The 16,858-nt window shown below is 39.9% G+C and overlaps 1 protein-coding gene across 1 annotated transcript in view; it reads left to right on the forward strand.

Annotated features, from left to right (window-relative positions):
- Positions 1 to 16,858, forward strand: part of CFAP74 (cilia and flagella associated protein 74) — a 102,170-nt gene that overhangs the window by 50,594 nt on the left and 34,718 nt on the right. Inside the window, exons 15-19 of the mRNA XM_029913560.1 lie at positions 2,532 to 2,598; positions 3,115 to 3,204; positions 10,663 to 10,833; positions 12,201 to 12,378; positions 15,573 to 15,685. Of these exons, the coding sequence (XP_029769420.1) occupies positions 2,532 to 2,598; positions 3,115 to 3,204; positions 10,663 to 10,833; positions 12,201 to 12,378; positions 15,573 to 15,685 (619 nt within the window). The remainder of the gene's footprint in view (positions 1 to 2,531; positions 2,599 to 3,114; positions 3,205 to 10,662; positions 10,834 to 12,200; positions 12,379 to 15,572; positions 15,686 to 16,858) is intronic.

Below are 16,858 nucleotides of genomic sequence, written 5' to 3' on the forward strand. Positions count from 1 at the left end.
TAGCTAGCTAGAAATTTTATCTATATATCTTTTTTCCAATAAGACTGTATAAGATAGTATGCTAATTGCTTGTACAGCACATATCAGATTTGTACATATAAGGCTATGTAATGCTTTACCTCATCTCAAGTAGAAAGCCATACATTGACAATTTATTACTCCAACCAATTTTTGCCAAGCATTCAGAAATTACAAATCAAAGCTGTCTTAATATCTGACTTACCTACCTTCCCTTAAGAGAGTCACACATGTGGATTTTCTTGCACTGTTAGAATTTTTTCATAAGGCAGGTAGTTATATACTTTGTGTTTTAAAAGTAATACTAGTGAGAGAGAGTATTTCCACCAAAGAACAACTATGTTCTCATGCTAATGAACATACTGCACTGCACATGGGAGTCATCAGTCAATGAGCAAGTTCAAAACAAACCCGTTTATAACTAGAAGGTGTGTTCCAATTATATGGGTTGTATGCATGCACACATGGCCCATGGCAGCATGGAGTGTCTCCCTCACTGCTACTTCTAGCTATTGCCAGGTCAAACTGCCTCAGACAGTTGCTGCTCCCTCATGTGCAGATCTGAGGGCCAGCGGATCCAAGGAGTTCACAGACCCCTGACCCACCACTGAGAGTCCTCACCCCTCTACACGTTCCCACAGAGTAGGCTGCCCAGGAGCTCAGCACACAAAGGGTAGCTCTGGAGTCATCCTAGACTTGATCCTGCACCAACCAAGTTAATGGGAGTTTTTTCATTGACTCAAATAGGAGCAGACAAACCCCCATGCAGGGGCGGCTCTAGCTTTTTTGCTGCCCCAAGCACAGCAGTCATGCCGCCAAAGGCTGCCTGACTGCTGCCCTCAGAGCGAACGGCAGGCCACCCCCCTGCGGCTTGCCGCCCCAGGCACGCATTTGGTGTGCTGGTGCCTGGAGCCGCCGCTGCCCCCATGTAGCCACCTGTATGGGAAAGGGCTGTAGAACTCAATATGGATGTAACCAACATGGTTCCTTAGATATTACTCTAAAAGCCTCTAGAATGTAACAGAGTCTTTAAGAGAGACATTCTGTAGAATTCTATAGCAGGGATAGAATTCTCTATTAAGTTCTATAGGACCATTCAGACCCTCAGTTTGAAAGGATCTCAATTTCTATCCTGTAGGAATTTTCCATAAGGGACTCCATAGCCATCCACACTACTCTCCCCCCATCACATACACACAGGAACTGCAATAATGCAGATGTGTTTAGGGGTGCAAGGAGATACAGTGTGAATGAATGTATGTAATATGGTGAAGTAGTACATGCATCTGACGAAGTGGGTATTCACCCACGAAAGCTTATGCTCCAATACGTCTGTTAGTCTATAAGGTACCACAGGACTCTTTGTCGCTAGTAAACATCGGAGATGTTCAGACCTTGATGTTGATTACTCTCCAATGAAAGCTCATCATCTTTGCCATTTCCAGGCTGCACTGGCTGAATTTAGGCTACCTTTGTGGTTGAGAGTCCTTGCTTAGAGTGAAGATTAGTCCAGCAAACTTTCTCCAGACTGTAAGCATGTTTCAACCCCAGAACCTTGAATAGTGTTCCCTTTTTCCAAATGCGATTGGAGGAGGATTTTTTTAAAATGCTCCTTTAATAAGATTAGTTTTTCTTATGATTTAAGGTGTGTTTCTAACAGCTCCAAGATAGTCCAGCTTGCCTGGGAATTCCCCTGGCTAATAATATGCAGTTATTTCATTTGCTTAGTTTCCATCTTCTCTGCCATGCAGCCAGAACAGACCCTCAGCTGTGACTCACTAGCAGTACTTAGAACGCAGCACCTAGATTTCTTGTCTCACAAATCCTGTTTCAGTCACAGTTGAAAAGAAGTTTAATGGTCTCACTGAAGTCCCTCGTGGACTTTTTGTTCACATCACAAAGACCGTAAAATATGGCACAATTTGAAACGACTGGCAGCTTCTACTCAGAGGATAAGATATAAATGTTGCTGTTTGTACAATTTGCAACAGACAGCACATACTGTAATATTGTGTAGTCAGCTTGCAACTGCATGGTTCTTTTTAATTTATCTTTTTTCCTTGCTCTGGAACTTGATTAGCAGAGGTATTACAGGTCAGGATGCTCAACAGACACATGTAGATATTGGGAGAAGCTGTGTCCTAGTAGCTAAATCAGGGGACTGAAGTCAAAAGACTTAGGTTCTATTCTTGACACTGCTACTGGCACTTTGTGTGATCTTGGGCTAGTCACTTCACCCCTCAATGCCTCCGTTTCCCCATCTGTAAAATGGGCACAATAACGCTCGCCTTTTTAAAGCACTTTGAGATTTTCCAATGAAAAGCTCTATACAAGTACAAAGTGTGATTATTTATTATTTCTCAATATTTGCACAGCCTTTCACTGGCCCCACTCTTTCTGCTTGTATGTAATAAATTCACCCAAGTAAAAATATGTAATTTTCCTGTGAATTTTGGGAGCCGGATTTTGAAATATAAATCTAACTCAGTGCCATACATTTATGATCTGCACAGCTTTGATCCACCTGGCCAGATGTCTGCTGGAATGTCATGTGAAGTGGTGGTAACATTTAAACCAATGGTAAGTGCACTTTATGCAGCAATTATAATACAAATATGTTAGTTACAGGATGATGTGAATAATAGTGTTATCCATCCACCTAATTTGATAATAGTATCATTAGTCCAATTTTGTTAATTGTTAGAAAGGAAACAAAGGTAATTACAACCTTAAAAATAATATTCTAATTTAAGTATCTTGCACACCACACACTGGCATTTTCTAGTACAATATTTTATTATAACTTCAAGCATTAAGTATATCTGTAGCATGTATTGTCAGGCTGAAAATTGCTCCAAACTGGAACATGTTAGATGTTACCTTCCTGAAATAAGTTAGGTAATTAGCAAAAAAAAAAAGTTGCAGTTACATAGAAACCTAGACACACTAAAATTATGTTACCGTATCTAACCTTAACAATGTATTTATTTCTTCTTTACTATAATTTATAAGTTGATTAACTTTTTCAGATGGCTAAAGATTTAATGCTTAATCTGTTTAGATGCATCATTAATTTTTTTAAATTATTTTGTTTAGATAAATGAAGTTCTTGAAGGAAAAGTCACATTTTTGGCTCAGAATGGTTCCTTTTCCATTCCATTGAAATGTACAACCAAGAGATGTGTTGTAAGTCAATTTTTTTTTTAACTTTAAATACTTTGGATGAGAGAGTCCAGTGTAAGAGCAAAATGAATATAAATATTAGTGAGAATACTTAGAAATGTATGCACTTTTCTTTCTTATTCCTCTCTGTCTCAAGTACTCTCTTGCCATAATGATTCATTCCTGAATAGATTCTTCTATGAAAGTGCAGCACTACTATCAGCATATTTCATAAAGATTTGTTTATAGCTTGTAAGGTTCTTTATAAGCATGTTAGTAAACAATGTCCAACATTTCATAGATTCATAGATTCTAGGACTGGAAGGGACCTCGAGAGGTCATCGAGTCCAGTCCCCTGCCCGCATGGCAGGACCAAATACTGTCTAGACCATCCCTGATAGACATTTATCTAACCTACTCTTAAATATCTCCAGAGATGGAGATTCCACAACCTCCCTAGGCAATTTATTCCAGTGTTTAACCACCCTGACAGTTAGGAACTTTTTCCTAATGTGCAACCTAGACCTCCCTTGCGGCAGTTTAAGCCCATTGCTTCTTGTTCTATCCTTAGAGGCTAAGGTGAACAAGTTTTCTCCCTCCTCCTTATGACACCCTTTTAGATACCTGAAAACTGCTATCATGTCCCCTCTCAGTCTTCTCTTTTCCAAACTAAACGAACCCAATTCTTTCAGCCTTCCTTCATAGGTCATGTTCTCAAGACCTTTAATCATTCTTGTTGCTCTTCTCTGGACCCTCTCCAATTTCTCCACATCTTTCTTGAAATGCGGTGCCCAGAACTGGACACAATACTCCAGCTGAGGCCTAACCAGCGCAGAGTAGAGCGGAAGAATGACTTCTCGTGTCTTGCTCACAACACACCTGTTAATACATCCCAGAATCATGTTTGCTTTTTTTGCAACAGCATCACACTGTTGACTCATATTTAGCTTGTGGTCCACTATAACCCCTAGATCCCTTTCTGCCGTACTCCTTCCTAGACAGTCTCTTCCCATTCTGTATGTGTGAAACTGATTGTTCCTTCCTAAGTGGAGCACTTTGCATTTGTCTTTGTTAAACTTCATCCTGTTTACCTCAGACCATTTCTCCAATTTGTCCAAATCATTTTGAATTATGACCCTGTCCTCCAAAGCAGTTGCAATCCCTCCCAGTTTGGTATCATCCGCAAACTTAATAAGCGTACTTTCTATGCCAATATCTAAGTCGTTAATGAAGATATTGAACAGAGCCGGTCCCAAAACAGACCCCCGCGGAACCCCACTTGTTATGCCTTCCCAGCAGGATTGGGAACCATTAATAACAACTCTCTGAGTACGGTTATCCAGCCAGTTATGCACCCACCTTATAGTAGCCCCATCTAAATTGTATTTGCCTAGTTTATCAATAAGAATATCATGCGAGACTGTATCAAATGCCTTACTAAAGTCTAGGTATACCACATCCACAGCTTCTCCCTTATCCACAAGACTCGTTATCCTATCAAAGAAAGCTATCAGATTGGTTTGACACGATTTGTTCTTTACAAATCCATGCTGGCTATTCCCTATCACCTTACCACCTTCCAAGTGTTTGCAGAGGATTTCCTTAATTACTTGCTCCATTATCTTCCCTGGCACAGAAGTTAAACTAACTGGTCTGTAGTTTCCTGGGTTGTTTTTATTTCCCTTTTTATAGATGGGCACTATATTTGCTCTTTTCCAGTCTTCTGGAATCTCTCCCGTCTCCCATGATTTTCCAAAGATAATAGCTAGAGGCTCAGATACCTCCTCTATTAGTTCCTTGAGTATTCTAGGATGCATTTCATCAGGCCCTGGTGACTTGCAGGCATCTAACTTTTCTAAGTGATTTTTAACTTGTTCTTTTTTTATTTTATCTGCTAAACCTACCCCCTTCCCATTAGCATTCACTATGTTAGGCATTCCTTCAGACTTCTCGGTGAAGACCGAAACAAAGAAGTCATTAAGTATCTCTGCCATTTCCAAGTTTCCTGTTACTGTTTCTCCCTCTTCACTGAGCAGTGGGCCTACCCTGTCTTTGGTCTTCCTCTTGCTTCTAATGTATTGATAAAAAGTCGTCTTGTTTCCCTTTATTCCTGTAGCTAGTTTGAGCTCATTTTGTGCCTTTGCCTTTCTAATCTCGCCCCTGCATTCCTGTGTTGTTTGCCTATATTCATCCTTTGTAATCTGTCCTAGTTTCCATTTTCTATATGACTCCTTTTTATTTTTTAGATCATGCAAGATCTCGTGTTTAAGCCAAGGTGGTCTTTTGCCACATTTTCTATCTTTCCTAACCAGCGGAATAGCTTGCTTTTGGGCCCTTAATAGTGTCCCTCTGAAAAACTGCCAACTCTCCTCAGTTGTTTTTCCCCTCAGTCTTGATTCCCATGGGACCTTACCTATCAGCTCTCTGAGCTTACCAAAATCCGCCTTCCTGAAATCCATTGTCTCTATTTTGCTGTTCTCCCTTCTACCCTTCCTTAGAATTGCAAACTATGATTTCATGATCACTTTCACCCAAGCTGCCTTCTACTTTCAAATTCTCAACGAGTTCCTCCCTATTTGTTAAAATCAAGTCTAGAACAGCTTCCCCCCAGTAGCTTTTTCAACCTTCTGAAATAAAAAGTTGTCTGCAATGCAGTCCAAGAATTTGTTGGATAGTCTGTGCCCCACTGTGTTATTTTCCCAACATATATTTGGATAGTTGAAATCCCCCATCACTACCAAATCTTGGGCTTTGGATGATTTTGTTAGTTGTTTAAAAAAAGCCTCATCCACCTGGTTAGGTGGCCTGTAGTAGACTCCTAGCATGACATCACCCTTGTTTTTTACCCCTTTTAGCCTAACCCAGAGACTCTCAACACTTCTGTCTCCTATGTCCATCTCCACCTCAGTCCAAGTGTGTACATTTTTAATATATAGGGCAACACCTCCTCCCTTTTCCCCCCGTCTATCCTTCCTGAGCAAGCTGTACCCATCCACACCAACATTCCAATCATGTGTATTATCCCACCAAGTTTCAGTGATGCCAACAATGTCATAGTTGTATTTATTTATTAGCACTTCCAGTTCTTCCTGCTTATTACCCATACTTCCCGCATTTGTATATAGGCATCTAAGATACTGGTTTGATCTTGCCTCCCAGTTTTGTCCTGACCCTCCTTTCTCTCTGCCAATATAGCCCACACTCCCTCTTGTTTCCAACCCATCTCCCAGGTCTCCATGTTCCCCACTTACCTGTGGGCTTTGCTCACCTGTCCCCGTTGAACCTAGTTTAAAGCCCTCCTCACTAGGTTAGCTAGTCTGTGTCCAAATAGGGTCTTTCCCCTCCTCTAAAGGTGAACGCCATCTCTGCCTAGCAGTCCTTCCTCGAATAGCATCCCGTGGTCGAGGAAGCCAAAGCCCTCCTGGCGACACCATCTTCACAGCCAGGCATTCACCTCCATGACGCATCTGTCTCTGCCCGGGCCTCTACCTTTGACAGGAAGAATCGAAGAGAATACCACCTGCGCTCCAAACTCCTTCACCCGTACTCCCAGAGCCCTGTAGTCACTCTTGATCCGCTCATTGTCACACTTCGCAGTATCATTTGTGCCCACATGGATGGATTTCTGCCTAGTAGATGCATTGTTATATTTTGAGTTAAACAAGAAATGCTGTTTAAGGTCTCAGGCCCCAAACTCTACAAAGATTTATGCATGTGCTTATATTTAAGCATGTGAGTACTCAAATTGGAGTCAGTGGGACTCTTACTACTATTTATTAATTATGTGCAATACAGAAGTGCCTAGGTCCCCTAGTCATGCACAAAGATCCCATTGCACTAGGGGCTGTACAGAAACTGAACAAACAGATGTTCTGCCCCCAAGGACCTTACAAGGTACTCATGTGCTTATAGTTAAAATCTGTTAAAATTATAGTTAAGGCTTTATAATTTGGGTCCTCTAATTAACATACAAAAAAAGGGTAGGTAAATGCATGGTACATGTAGCCAACACCCATTACTTTTCCTTCTCATTTTATTTTGAACATAACATTACAAAATGTATTTCATATTTTATTGGAGGTGAAAATAACTTATTGTATGAGAAGACATGCTATCTTACACACAAATGCTTGAGGGTTTCACTGAGACATTTACAAAATCACTTTAACGTATACAGCTCACCATGAGCCGTGACCTTAACTTCCAGTGGAAACCAGTTGGGAGTTATATTTAAAAAATTGTGGCACAATATGACAGGAGAGTGGGGAAAGATGTTCAAAGTCACAAATAGAAGTTGCGTACCTTACTTCCTTATGTTTCTTTGAAAATCTAGCCTGTGTCTCAGGGAATTTGTTCATAAGCTTAGCTTTCCATATAAACAAAAAATCATAACACATCTTTAGATTCCTCCATCTATTCATAATAAAACTTATAAATCATCTCTCCTTATGCAAAGTATCAGCCTTTAGAGAATTTTTAAACCTGGTTTTAAATGAGGAATATACACCTATTATATTTAAGCTATGACACACAGTATTTTCACAGGAGGCACTAGTTTTTCTTAAGTGGGGGCATTTGATTTCTCATGGGCTACTTTGAAGAATGTACTTTGGCAGAGCAACCGCTCTTTTGAAACGTCCTTATCAGATACGTGAAGATATATCAGTCACAAGATTGCATCAGAGACGAAATGAGATGGGATAAACAATGTGTGCCTACAGACTGACACTAAACAAATCTAGACACTGGATGGAAATGGGTATGCAGGATGATTTTTCCAATATAGCAGTCACTAAGGAATCAGGCTAGCAAATAGAAAATGTGGAGTATTACTAGTAGTCCTACTAGTAGCACAAACAGGTATAAAAAGGATTTAGACACAGGAGAGCTACCCTGGAGTAGAACTGGGCAAATTATAGATTTTTCAGTTCATTGACAAGTCTAAAAATAAATAAATAAATAAATAAAATTAATTTAAAGTTGTGTCAGATCAAACCAAAAATGAATTTTTTCAAACATTTTCCATGAATCAAAGAGTTGAAAAAAAATCATTTCAAGTTGAACAAAATGTTTCATTTTGGTTTAACATTTTTTTAAAGTTTATTTTTAAAAATAAAATTAAAGGACATTTCAAAATGAAAAATGATTTTGAACCAAAAAATGTAAACATTTCATTTTGAAAATATCAAAACGAAATGCTTTGATTTGAGGGGGATTTATTTTTAAAAGATTTTTTTTCTTGACTTAAAATATTAGGCAAAAAACAATGTGAATTTGCAAAATGTTTCCATGTTTTCGAATCTGCATTTTTTGCTGAAAAAACTTTCAATCAAAAAAATTTGTTTTGCTCTAGGTTGGAATTTTTATTGTTCTTTATTGCATTGCACATTGAGAGCTCAGCAGACAGCAAGTTTTACTCATAGATAGATAGTGAAACAAAGCAAAAATAATCAAATACACAGAAGAGGAAAAATAAGAAAATAGAAACTGTGAAAGGAAATTCAGTGTATTACTCAGGAAGTCCCCAATCTATTAAACCACTTAAGCGTGTACTTAAATTTAAACACATGAGAAGTCATTTTGACTTCAGTAGGATTATTTGATACTTAAAGTGGAGCATGTACTTAAATGATTTACTGGGTTGGGGTCTAAAGACAATAAACATGAGTGTTGCACCACACTCTAAGAGAGCCAGCAAACTAGGGATTTGACAGACTGTCAGAAGGAAAAACTCCTATCACCTGGGGGATCCAATCCACTATGTTGAGCAATTTATGCATAAAGCTGTGGAACAGACTATCTGCTTAGGGAACCTTGATTTGTACAAACTAACTAAGTACATCATTTTTCTTCAACAAAAGGTGCTTCTTCTAATCATCCCTCTGTTCCCTACAAGTCAAGGTAAAAAAAAAGTCAGCCCTTGAAATGAGCAACTTTTTGTTGATTTCCCATAGACATGAACATAGATGCTATCTTTATGAGTTGCCAGGGGGTGCTTGACCCCTGCTCCACCCCAGGTCCCACACCCACTCCATCCCTTCCCCCAAACCCTCACCCCCACCTCTTCTTGCCCCACCCCTGCCCCATTCCACCCCTTCCCCCAAGCGCACCCCACCCTTGCTCCTCCCCCTCCCCCCAGCACCTCCTGCATGCCACTGAACAGCTGATGTGTGGTGGGCGGGAGGGGGAGGAGCTGATGGGGGGGCTGTTAGTGGGTGCAGAACACCCACTATTTTTTTTCCATGGGTGCTCCAGCCCCGGAGCACCCACGAGTCGGTGCTTATGGCCATGAATACTGGTATTAAATATCACCGTAGTGCCTGATTCAGAAATTCACCCCTGACTTGGCAGCAAATTACCAGTAAATAAATTGCCTAATAAATCAGCTGCTCTAATATCTATTTGCTACTAAATGTGAAATTTAGCTGCACAGCAAACCCATAAGAAAATATCCAAGTGATCGTAAAGCCTTTGAGTTGTGTATATGGATTTGAAAGAGCAGATGGCCAATTCTCTGCTATCATGGATTCAATGATTTTCCAGGCCATTACAGTTATATACATTCTCTATTTCACATTACTACAGTCCTTGTCAACCAAAGCAACTTGCCTATGTCTTTGCTTCAGTTAAGGTTGCCTCTTATAAAATGGATTTGTTTCCCATCCCTTTCAAAAGGGATAACACTTTCTATGGGAAAGTGGAAGTTTTAAAGAAAGATAGGGAGAGGGGAAAGTTCTGAACTACAGCAACTTTAAAATTTTACAAATTGAAGTGTATATTGTATAAAGAAACATTCTGTATGCTTTAAAAGTTTGCGGGAATTCAGCCCACCGTGGTCTGCTAGCAGATTGAAGGTTAACAAGTTTTACAAAAGAAAGACTCATTCTCTTCAGCCACTTGATGCTTGAAACAATTTCATATGCCTCTTCCATAAACTTAATTACAAGATCAATGAAAATTCTACCTCTACTAATGAGTCACTATGAGGTTAAAGCTGTTATAGACCTAACAAGCTAGAATGTGTCACAAATTGATCGCCAATCAATACAACACATTGGACGCTCTTCTTTTCCAGCATGGTACCAGCAAGATAATTCCACCTAACTGAGATATAAAAAGAACAATGGGGCCAAATTCTGCCCTGCAAACCAATGTATAAATACAGAATAACTCCCTTGATTCGATGGGAGTTACCACAGGTTTATGCAATGATGTAACTAATCACAGAATCTGGCCAACTGTTTCCAGCATCATTTAATGGAGTGAAAGGAAAGTTGTTCACTTTAATATGACTTCGTTGTTCAGATGGGTTGGCTTCTACACAAAAGACAGAAGAGTGCCCATAATTTGTGTCATTATTTGACATTGTCTTTGAAGAGGTAATAAGGACTTTAAAGTCTTATGCTCAAAATGGTAGATGTTCATTTAATTGACATTACTGACTATCTAGGATAGCAGTAATTATGGTTTTTCTCCTTACAGCTGGCACTAGATAAAGAGCTCATTGACTTTGGCACTCACGTGGTGGGGGAAACAATTTCACGGACGATCATCCTAACAAACCGTGGCGCTTTGGGAACAAGATTTAAACTTCAGACATCAGTGGGTGACAATGGCACGTGCACAACAGCGAAATCTTCCCTCGAAAGAATGGTGGGTCCAAGGGCATTTCATCAGACTGATTTAGACACTCCAACCAGTAGAGCTTGTTAGAGTTGAAAAACAGTTATGCAACATTGCCAACTGCAAGCATTCAAAAATAGAGTCTGGGCCTCCCAATATATCATGGAATTCGTTTAAAAATTATAAAAATTTAAAAAAATAATAATACATTTTGGGTTTTCTGAGCATTTCGGGTATACACATGCTTTCCTCTGCAGCCACAAAGTTAGAAGCTTACTTTTTAAAAAAAAAAAAAAAAATGAAAGCTGAGATAATTAGTTGATTCCAGAGTGGCATTTCCAGAGAATCTTTTTTTTTTTTTTTTTATTTTTGTTTTAAAAAAAATCATACCATCAATCAAATCATGCTCTGTAACTGCTGTCTTGATTAACAATATTGTTATAATGTAACTTTTTTTGTTGTTGTTAAGTTCCACAGTAAATTAATGGGACAATTTGAGGATATTTCATCTGATTTTTTTTTTAAATCAGCCCAATCTTTAGTTGCTTCTTTTTATATATTAGAGTTTAATTGGCTCCAAGGTGTTTCAAAACTAATTTCTTTTTTAATTTTTAAGAAAGTGATAGACCTGTTATAAGAGAGACCATCAAACAATGTACAATAAAACTGCTGAGCTGACTCTTCACCGTGGTTTTCAACTCTAATTCTATCATATTACAGTGTTATTCATATAAGGAAATTGACTATGGAGAAATTACACCTTCTGAATTCACAACTCCTTGTCTATATTCTCTTTCATATCCACTTTCTTTGCTACCTAAAACAAAGTTTTATCACTCTTTATTCCAATTAACAGTGCAAACCCAGAACACCTTAACAAGTAATATGGATTCTATTCTGGCTATGCATCAGCAGCAGACTTGCCCAGTTTCAAATGCAGAGTTTTTATCACTGGTAACAAGTCTCAAGTCAAGCTATGCTTGACTCAGATCCAAGGCTGAATTTTCAGCTTTGGCAGTTAAAGAAAAGCACCTGTTTACTTGTGTGTTTTAGGAAATTTGTTATGAAGTCCTTGAGAACCAATACAAAATGTCAAATTTCCTGAGTCATTTTTCTGAACACAGTCACTCAATGTTCTAGTGAATTGTGCTCACTATATCAATTCCATTTCTGAGGAGCAATAATTGCATCCTACCACCAATAAAACTGTAGTATAAAAAAGTGTGCACTTTGTAGGGAACGCACAGTGCATTTTCTCCACACACAATATAGAATGTAGTTAGATAATAAGGCTACTTCCTTTTGAAAAGTGGCAGATGGAATGGAGCTAGGTGCAATTAAGTTACATCTTGATAAGTTTTATGTTTTAAAATCTTTTCTATAAATCATCTAATTAGGTTAGTCCAGCTTTGGATGGCATCACCTCTGAAGAGAAAGCCAGCAGCAGTCCTGTGGAATCATCTATATATGAAAACAAGGAACAAGTTTCTCCTGTCCATGCTGAAGAAGTTAGGCAGACTTACATGTTGGGTGAGAGCCAGAAGACTGAAAACAACCTGGGCAGCAGTCATGTAGGTAAGACTATGGTTTTAGAAAATTGACCTTCTGCAATTTCTGAGGCTAAACATTCTCCTAAGTTTCATTCGTTCACGTAAGAGACTGGAGCTAAGATGCTTAGCAAACCTGCTCAATAAATGAAACAATGACCGTTCCCGTAATAATATATGTTTTTGTTTGTATGCTGTCCCAACAGAAAGGCTTCTGGGCACCACACAAAAGTGACTAAAAATAATGCACTAGCACCATTGCATATACTAAAAGCAGTGGAGAATGTCCCCAACCTCACTCCTTATCGAGTACTAACCTCAGATAAACACACAAAATCCAACTGGATTTTCCTGTAGAGACTACAAAATTGTTATCATTGTTCTTGTCTCATCAACTGAACACCCACCTTTCACAAGAGAACCACATGACAAGTTTATTTTTATAACCTATAATTTTAGGAACAAAGTGACATACAGATGAACCTCCTCAGACATTTTTCCTTTCATCTTTTAATCTTTATTTTGTGCTTTATAAGATTGGGGGGGGGGGAGGAGGAAGAGACTTACATCCATTAATACAGATATTGAAGAAGCTAAGTGTTCCCAGTCATTCTGATCATTTTACCATTCTGATCAAAAGACACTGTTAAAATCATATTAGGATTTCTCTTTTTTTAATTAAAATATGGATTTTGTTTTGAACCTAAAAGATTCAGTAACAGTTCTTTAGATTGTTTTGTTACAATTACAGTGTTCTCTCTACAACATACAATATCTGTATGCTGTCTTTCAGGTGAGATCAAACATTAAGATCTTCTCTGTTCTCCAGGCACATTAAAGATCCCATGACATACTGAGCATGGATTTGCTGAGTTGGCCAAAATTACCCCTCTTCCTCCAGTTATGATGAAGTATGTGTAACCCACACAACTCCTGGGTGTGGTGTATTGTCCCATGTAGTGGCACCAAGAGAGAGAGATTAATGTGTCTACTCTACAGCCTTAACTAACAGCCATATGGCTTTTAGCTCATGCAGTAGAGGCTCATGCATTTAGCTCCAGAGGTCCCAGATTCGATCCCGCCCGTCGATGACCAGGGTCTGTTGGCATTACATATGCAGTCACCAGCTGGTTACTGCCCCCACTCCAGAACTTTTCTTTGGTGCAATATGAATATAGTTTGAGGCACTGTAGAATCCTTTAGGAGGGTAGGTGCTATAATCAATCTAAAGTATTCATTATTAAGGGAAGAAGGAGAATCCGGGGAACTACAGACCAGTCAGCCTAGCCTCAGTCCCTGGAAAAATCATGGAGCAGGTCCTCAAGGAATCCATTTTGAAACACTTGGAGGAGAGGAAGATGATCAGGAACAGTCAATATGGATTCACCAAGGGCAAGTCATGCCCGACCAACCTGATTGCCTTCTATGATGAGATAACTGGCTCTGTGGATATGGGGAAAGCAGTGGACATGATATATTTTGACTTTAGCAAAGCTTTTGATACGGTCTCCCACTGTATTCTTGCCAGCAAGTTAAAAAAGTATGGATTGGATGAATGGACTATAAGGTGGATAGAAAGCTGGCTAGATTGTCGGATTCAGCAGGTAGTGATCATGGCTCGCTGTCTAGTTGGCAGTCGGTATCAAGTGGAGTGCCCCAGGGGTCAGCCCTGGGCCCGGTTTTGTTCAGCATCTTCATTAATGATCTGGATGATGGGATGGATTGCACCCTCAGCAAGTTCACGGATGACACTAAGCTTGGGGGAGAGGTAGATGTGCTGGAGAGTAGGGATAGGGTCCCGAGTGACCTAGACAAATTGGAGGATTGGGCCAAAAGAAATCTGATGAGGTTCAACAAGGACAAGTGCAGAGTCCTGCACTTAGGACAGAAGAATCCCATGCACTGCTACAGGCTGGGGACTGACTGGTTAAGTGGCAGTTCTACAGAAAAGGACCTGGGGATTACAGTGGACGAGAAGCTGGATAGGAGTCAACACTGTGCCCTTGTTGCCAAGAAGGCTAACGGCATTTTGGGCTGTATAAGTAGGAGCATTGCCAGCAGATCGAGGGAAGTTATTATTCCCCTCTATTCATCACGGGTGAGGCCACATCTGGAGTGGTCCAGTTTTGGGTCCCCCACTACAGAAAGGATGTGGACAAATTGGAAAGAGTCCACTGTAGGCAATGAAAATGATTAGGGGGCTGGGGCACATGACTTACGAGGAGAGGTTGAGGGAACTGGGCTTAATTAGTCTGCAGAAGAGAAGAGTGAGGGGGGATTTGATAGCAGCCTTCAACTACCTGAAGGGGGGATCCAAAGAGGATGGAGCTAGACTGTTCTTAGTGGTGGCAGATGACAGAACAAAAAGCAATGGTCTCAAGTTGCAGTGGGGGAGGTCTAGGTTGGATATTAGGAAAAACTATTTCACTAGGAGGGTGATGAAGTACTGGAATGGGTTACCTAGGGAGGAGGTGGAATTTCCATCCTTAGAGGTTTTTAAGGCCTGGCTTGACAAAAGCCCTGGCTGAGATGATTTAGTTGGTGTTGGTCCTGCTTTGAGCAGGGGGTTGGACTAGATGACCTCCTGAGGTCTCTTCCAACCCTAATCTTCTATGATTCTATGGTTATATCTGGGCTGATTAAGAACCAGCTAATGGTCCAAATGCAGCAGCACATCCTGCTTGCAACACAGGTCTTCCTGAAAACATCACACTGATATTCTGCTCTCTGCACTCCCTATTGGATCCCCATTGGATAAAGTCCAATTCAAGCTCTCTGTGATTTGGGGCCCTTCATGGGATTGGTCCCAGCTCCCTCTGGGATGACCCTGGCCACCTATCACAGCTACATTCCACTAGACCAATGAAACTCACCCAGTAGTGGGAGGCTCATAAGCGGGGAAGACCGTGCTTTCACATGACTAGAGCAAACTGTGGACTATGAACTCACTCTCACAGGAGGATGTGTTAAGAATAACTACAGGTCTTGCTGCATTCTGAACATTTACAGTATGTCTTTAACAATTAAATTGTACTTTCTTCTCTCATGATCATTCATATGAACAAAGAGAAATCATTCTCTAGATCCCCCATAAATCCCCTCCTCAAAAGCCTGAGAGAAGCTATGGGCCTTGCATTATTCCCCAAAACTCAACGAACATGGGCTCTGATGCTTTTAACACAGAGTTAGTTACCCAGGCCCAACATCCGGTTTGTCTTTTAGAACAACTTAGTCAAGATGCATTAATCACCAAGGCAGATCTAGAGGCAGAAAATGCACAAAGCCCAGCGGAACCACCGCCTGAGGAAGAACCCATTGAAATTACACTGGGCAAGGTAATGTATTTACTGAAATATGTACAGGCATTCAGCTAGTCCAATTCTTGAGCCAGGGAAACTGACCATGAACCAAATCCTGCATTCTTTATTCAAGCAAAACTTGCTTTGGCTTCAGTGTGAGCACTGACAAACCCATAAGGTTTCATCATATCACATCACAGTTAGTGTGGTTGTATTTTAGGTATTTTATTGGTACAGTAGAACCTCAGAATTATGAACACCAGAGTTATGAAGTGACCAGTCAACCACACCCCTCATTCGGAACTGAAAGCACACAATCAGGCAGCAGAGATTGGGGGGGAGCAAATACTGCAAAGTACAGTACTGTGTTAAACAAACTACTAAAAAAAAAATAAAGGGAAAGTTATAAAAAAGATTTGACAAAGGAAGGAAACTTTTTCTGTGCTTGTATCATTTAAATTAAGATGGTTAAAAGCAGTATTTTTCTTCTGCATAGTAGTTTCAGAGTTGTATTAAGTCAATGTTCAACTGTAAACTTTTGAAAGAACCACCATAACATTTTGTTCAGAGTTACGAACATTTCAGAGTTATGAACACCACCATTCTCGAGGTGTTCATAACGGAGGTTCTACTGTATTGGCACTCTGCAGTTTGACCTATCTTACACCGCCTTTTTCTGCCTAAAATGTACCATAGCCAGCTGTCAGGAAAGAGTTTACGCCTATTTTATACTTGGCACCATTTCAGTCTTGGGTTCAGCTACTCTGTGTCTTCTTTGCCTTTTAAAAATGTATGTTTTATGTAAAATTAAACCAAAGCATATTGTAGTCAAACTGGAGAATTTTCATTGAATTTCATCCTCTTTCATAGATTCACCATTATTTCATGGAATTTGGAAACATTTCCATAACTGTATGGCATGTAAAGTCTCATGCTTTCACTGAAATCAGGCCATAGTTTGCTGCTTTTATTATTATTCATTATATTGTAGTAGCACTCAAAATGCTCTAGGCCTTGCACGGGCTTAGCAAGACAATGCCTGCCTTAAAGAGCTTGCTATCTAGAAAGATTTGGGGCGGGGGGGGGGGGAAAGGAGGGGAAATTCACCCAGAGAGAGAGGATATAGATAGATAGATATCTCTGGCCAGAGACAAGGTTTCAGATTAGAGTGAATATGATGGCAGGAGGCTACCCAGGCTCCTCTCAACT

Source organism: Terrapene carolina, unplaced genomic scaffold, assembly GCF_002925995.2.
Source record: "Terrapene carolina triunguis isolate 2854851 unplaced genomic scaffold, T_m_triunguis-2.0 Scaffold714, whole genome shotgun sequence".
Taxonomy (NCBI): domain Eukaryota; kingdom Metazoa; phylum Chordata; order Testudines; family Emydidae; genus Terrapene; species Terrapene triunguis.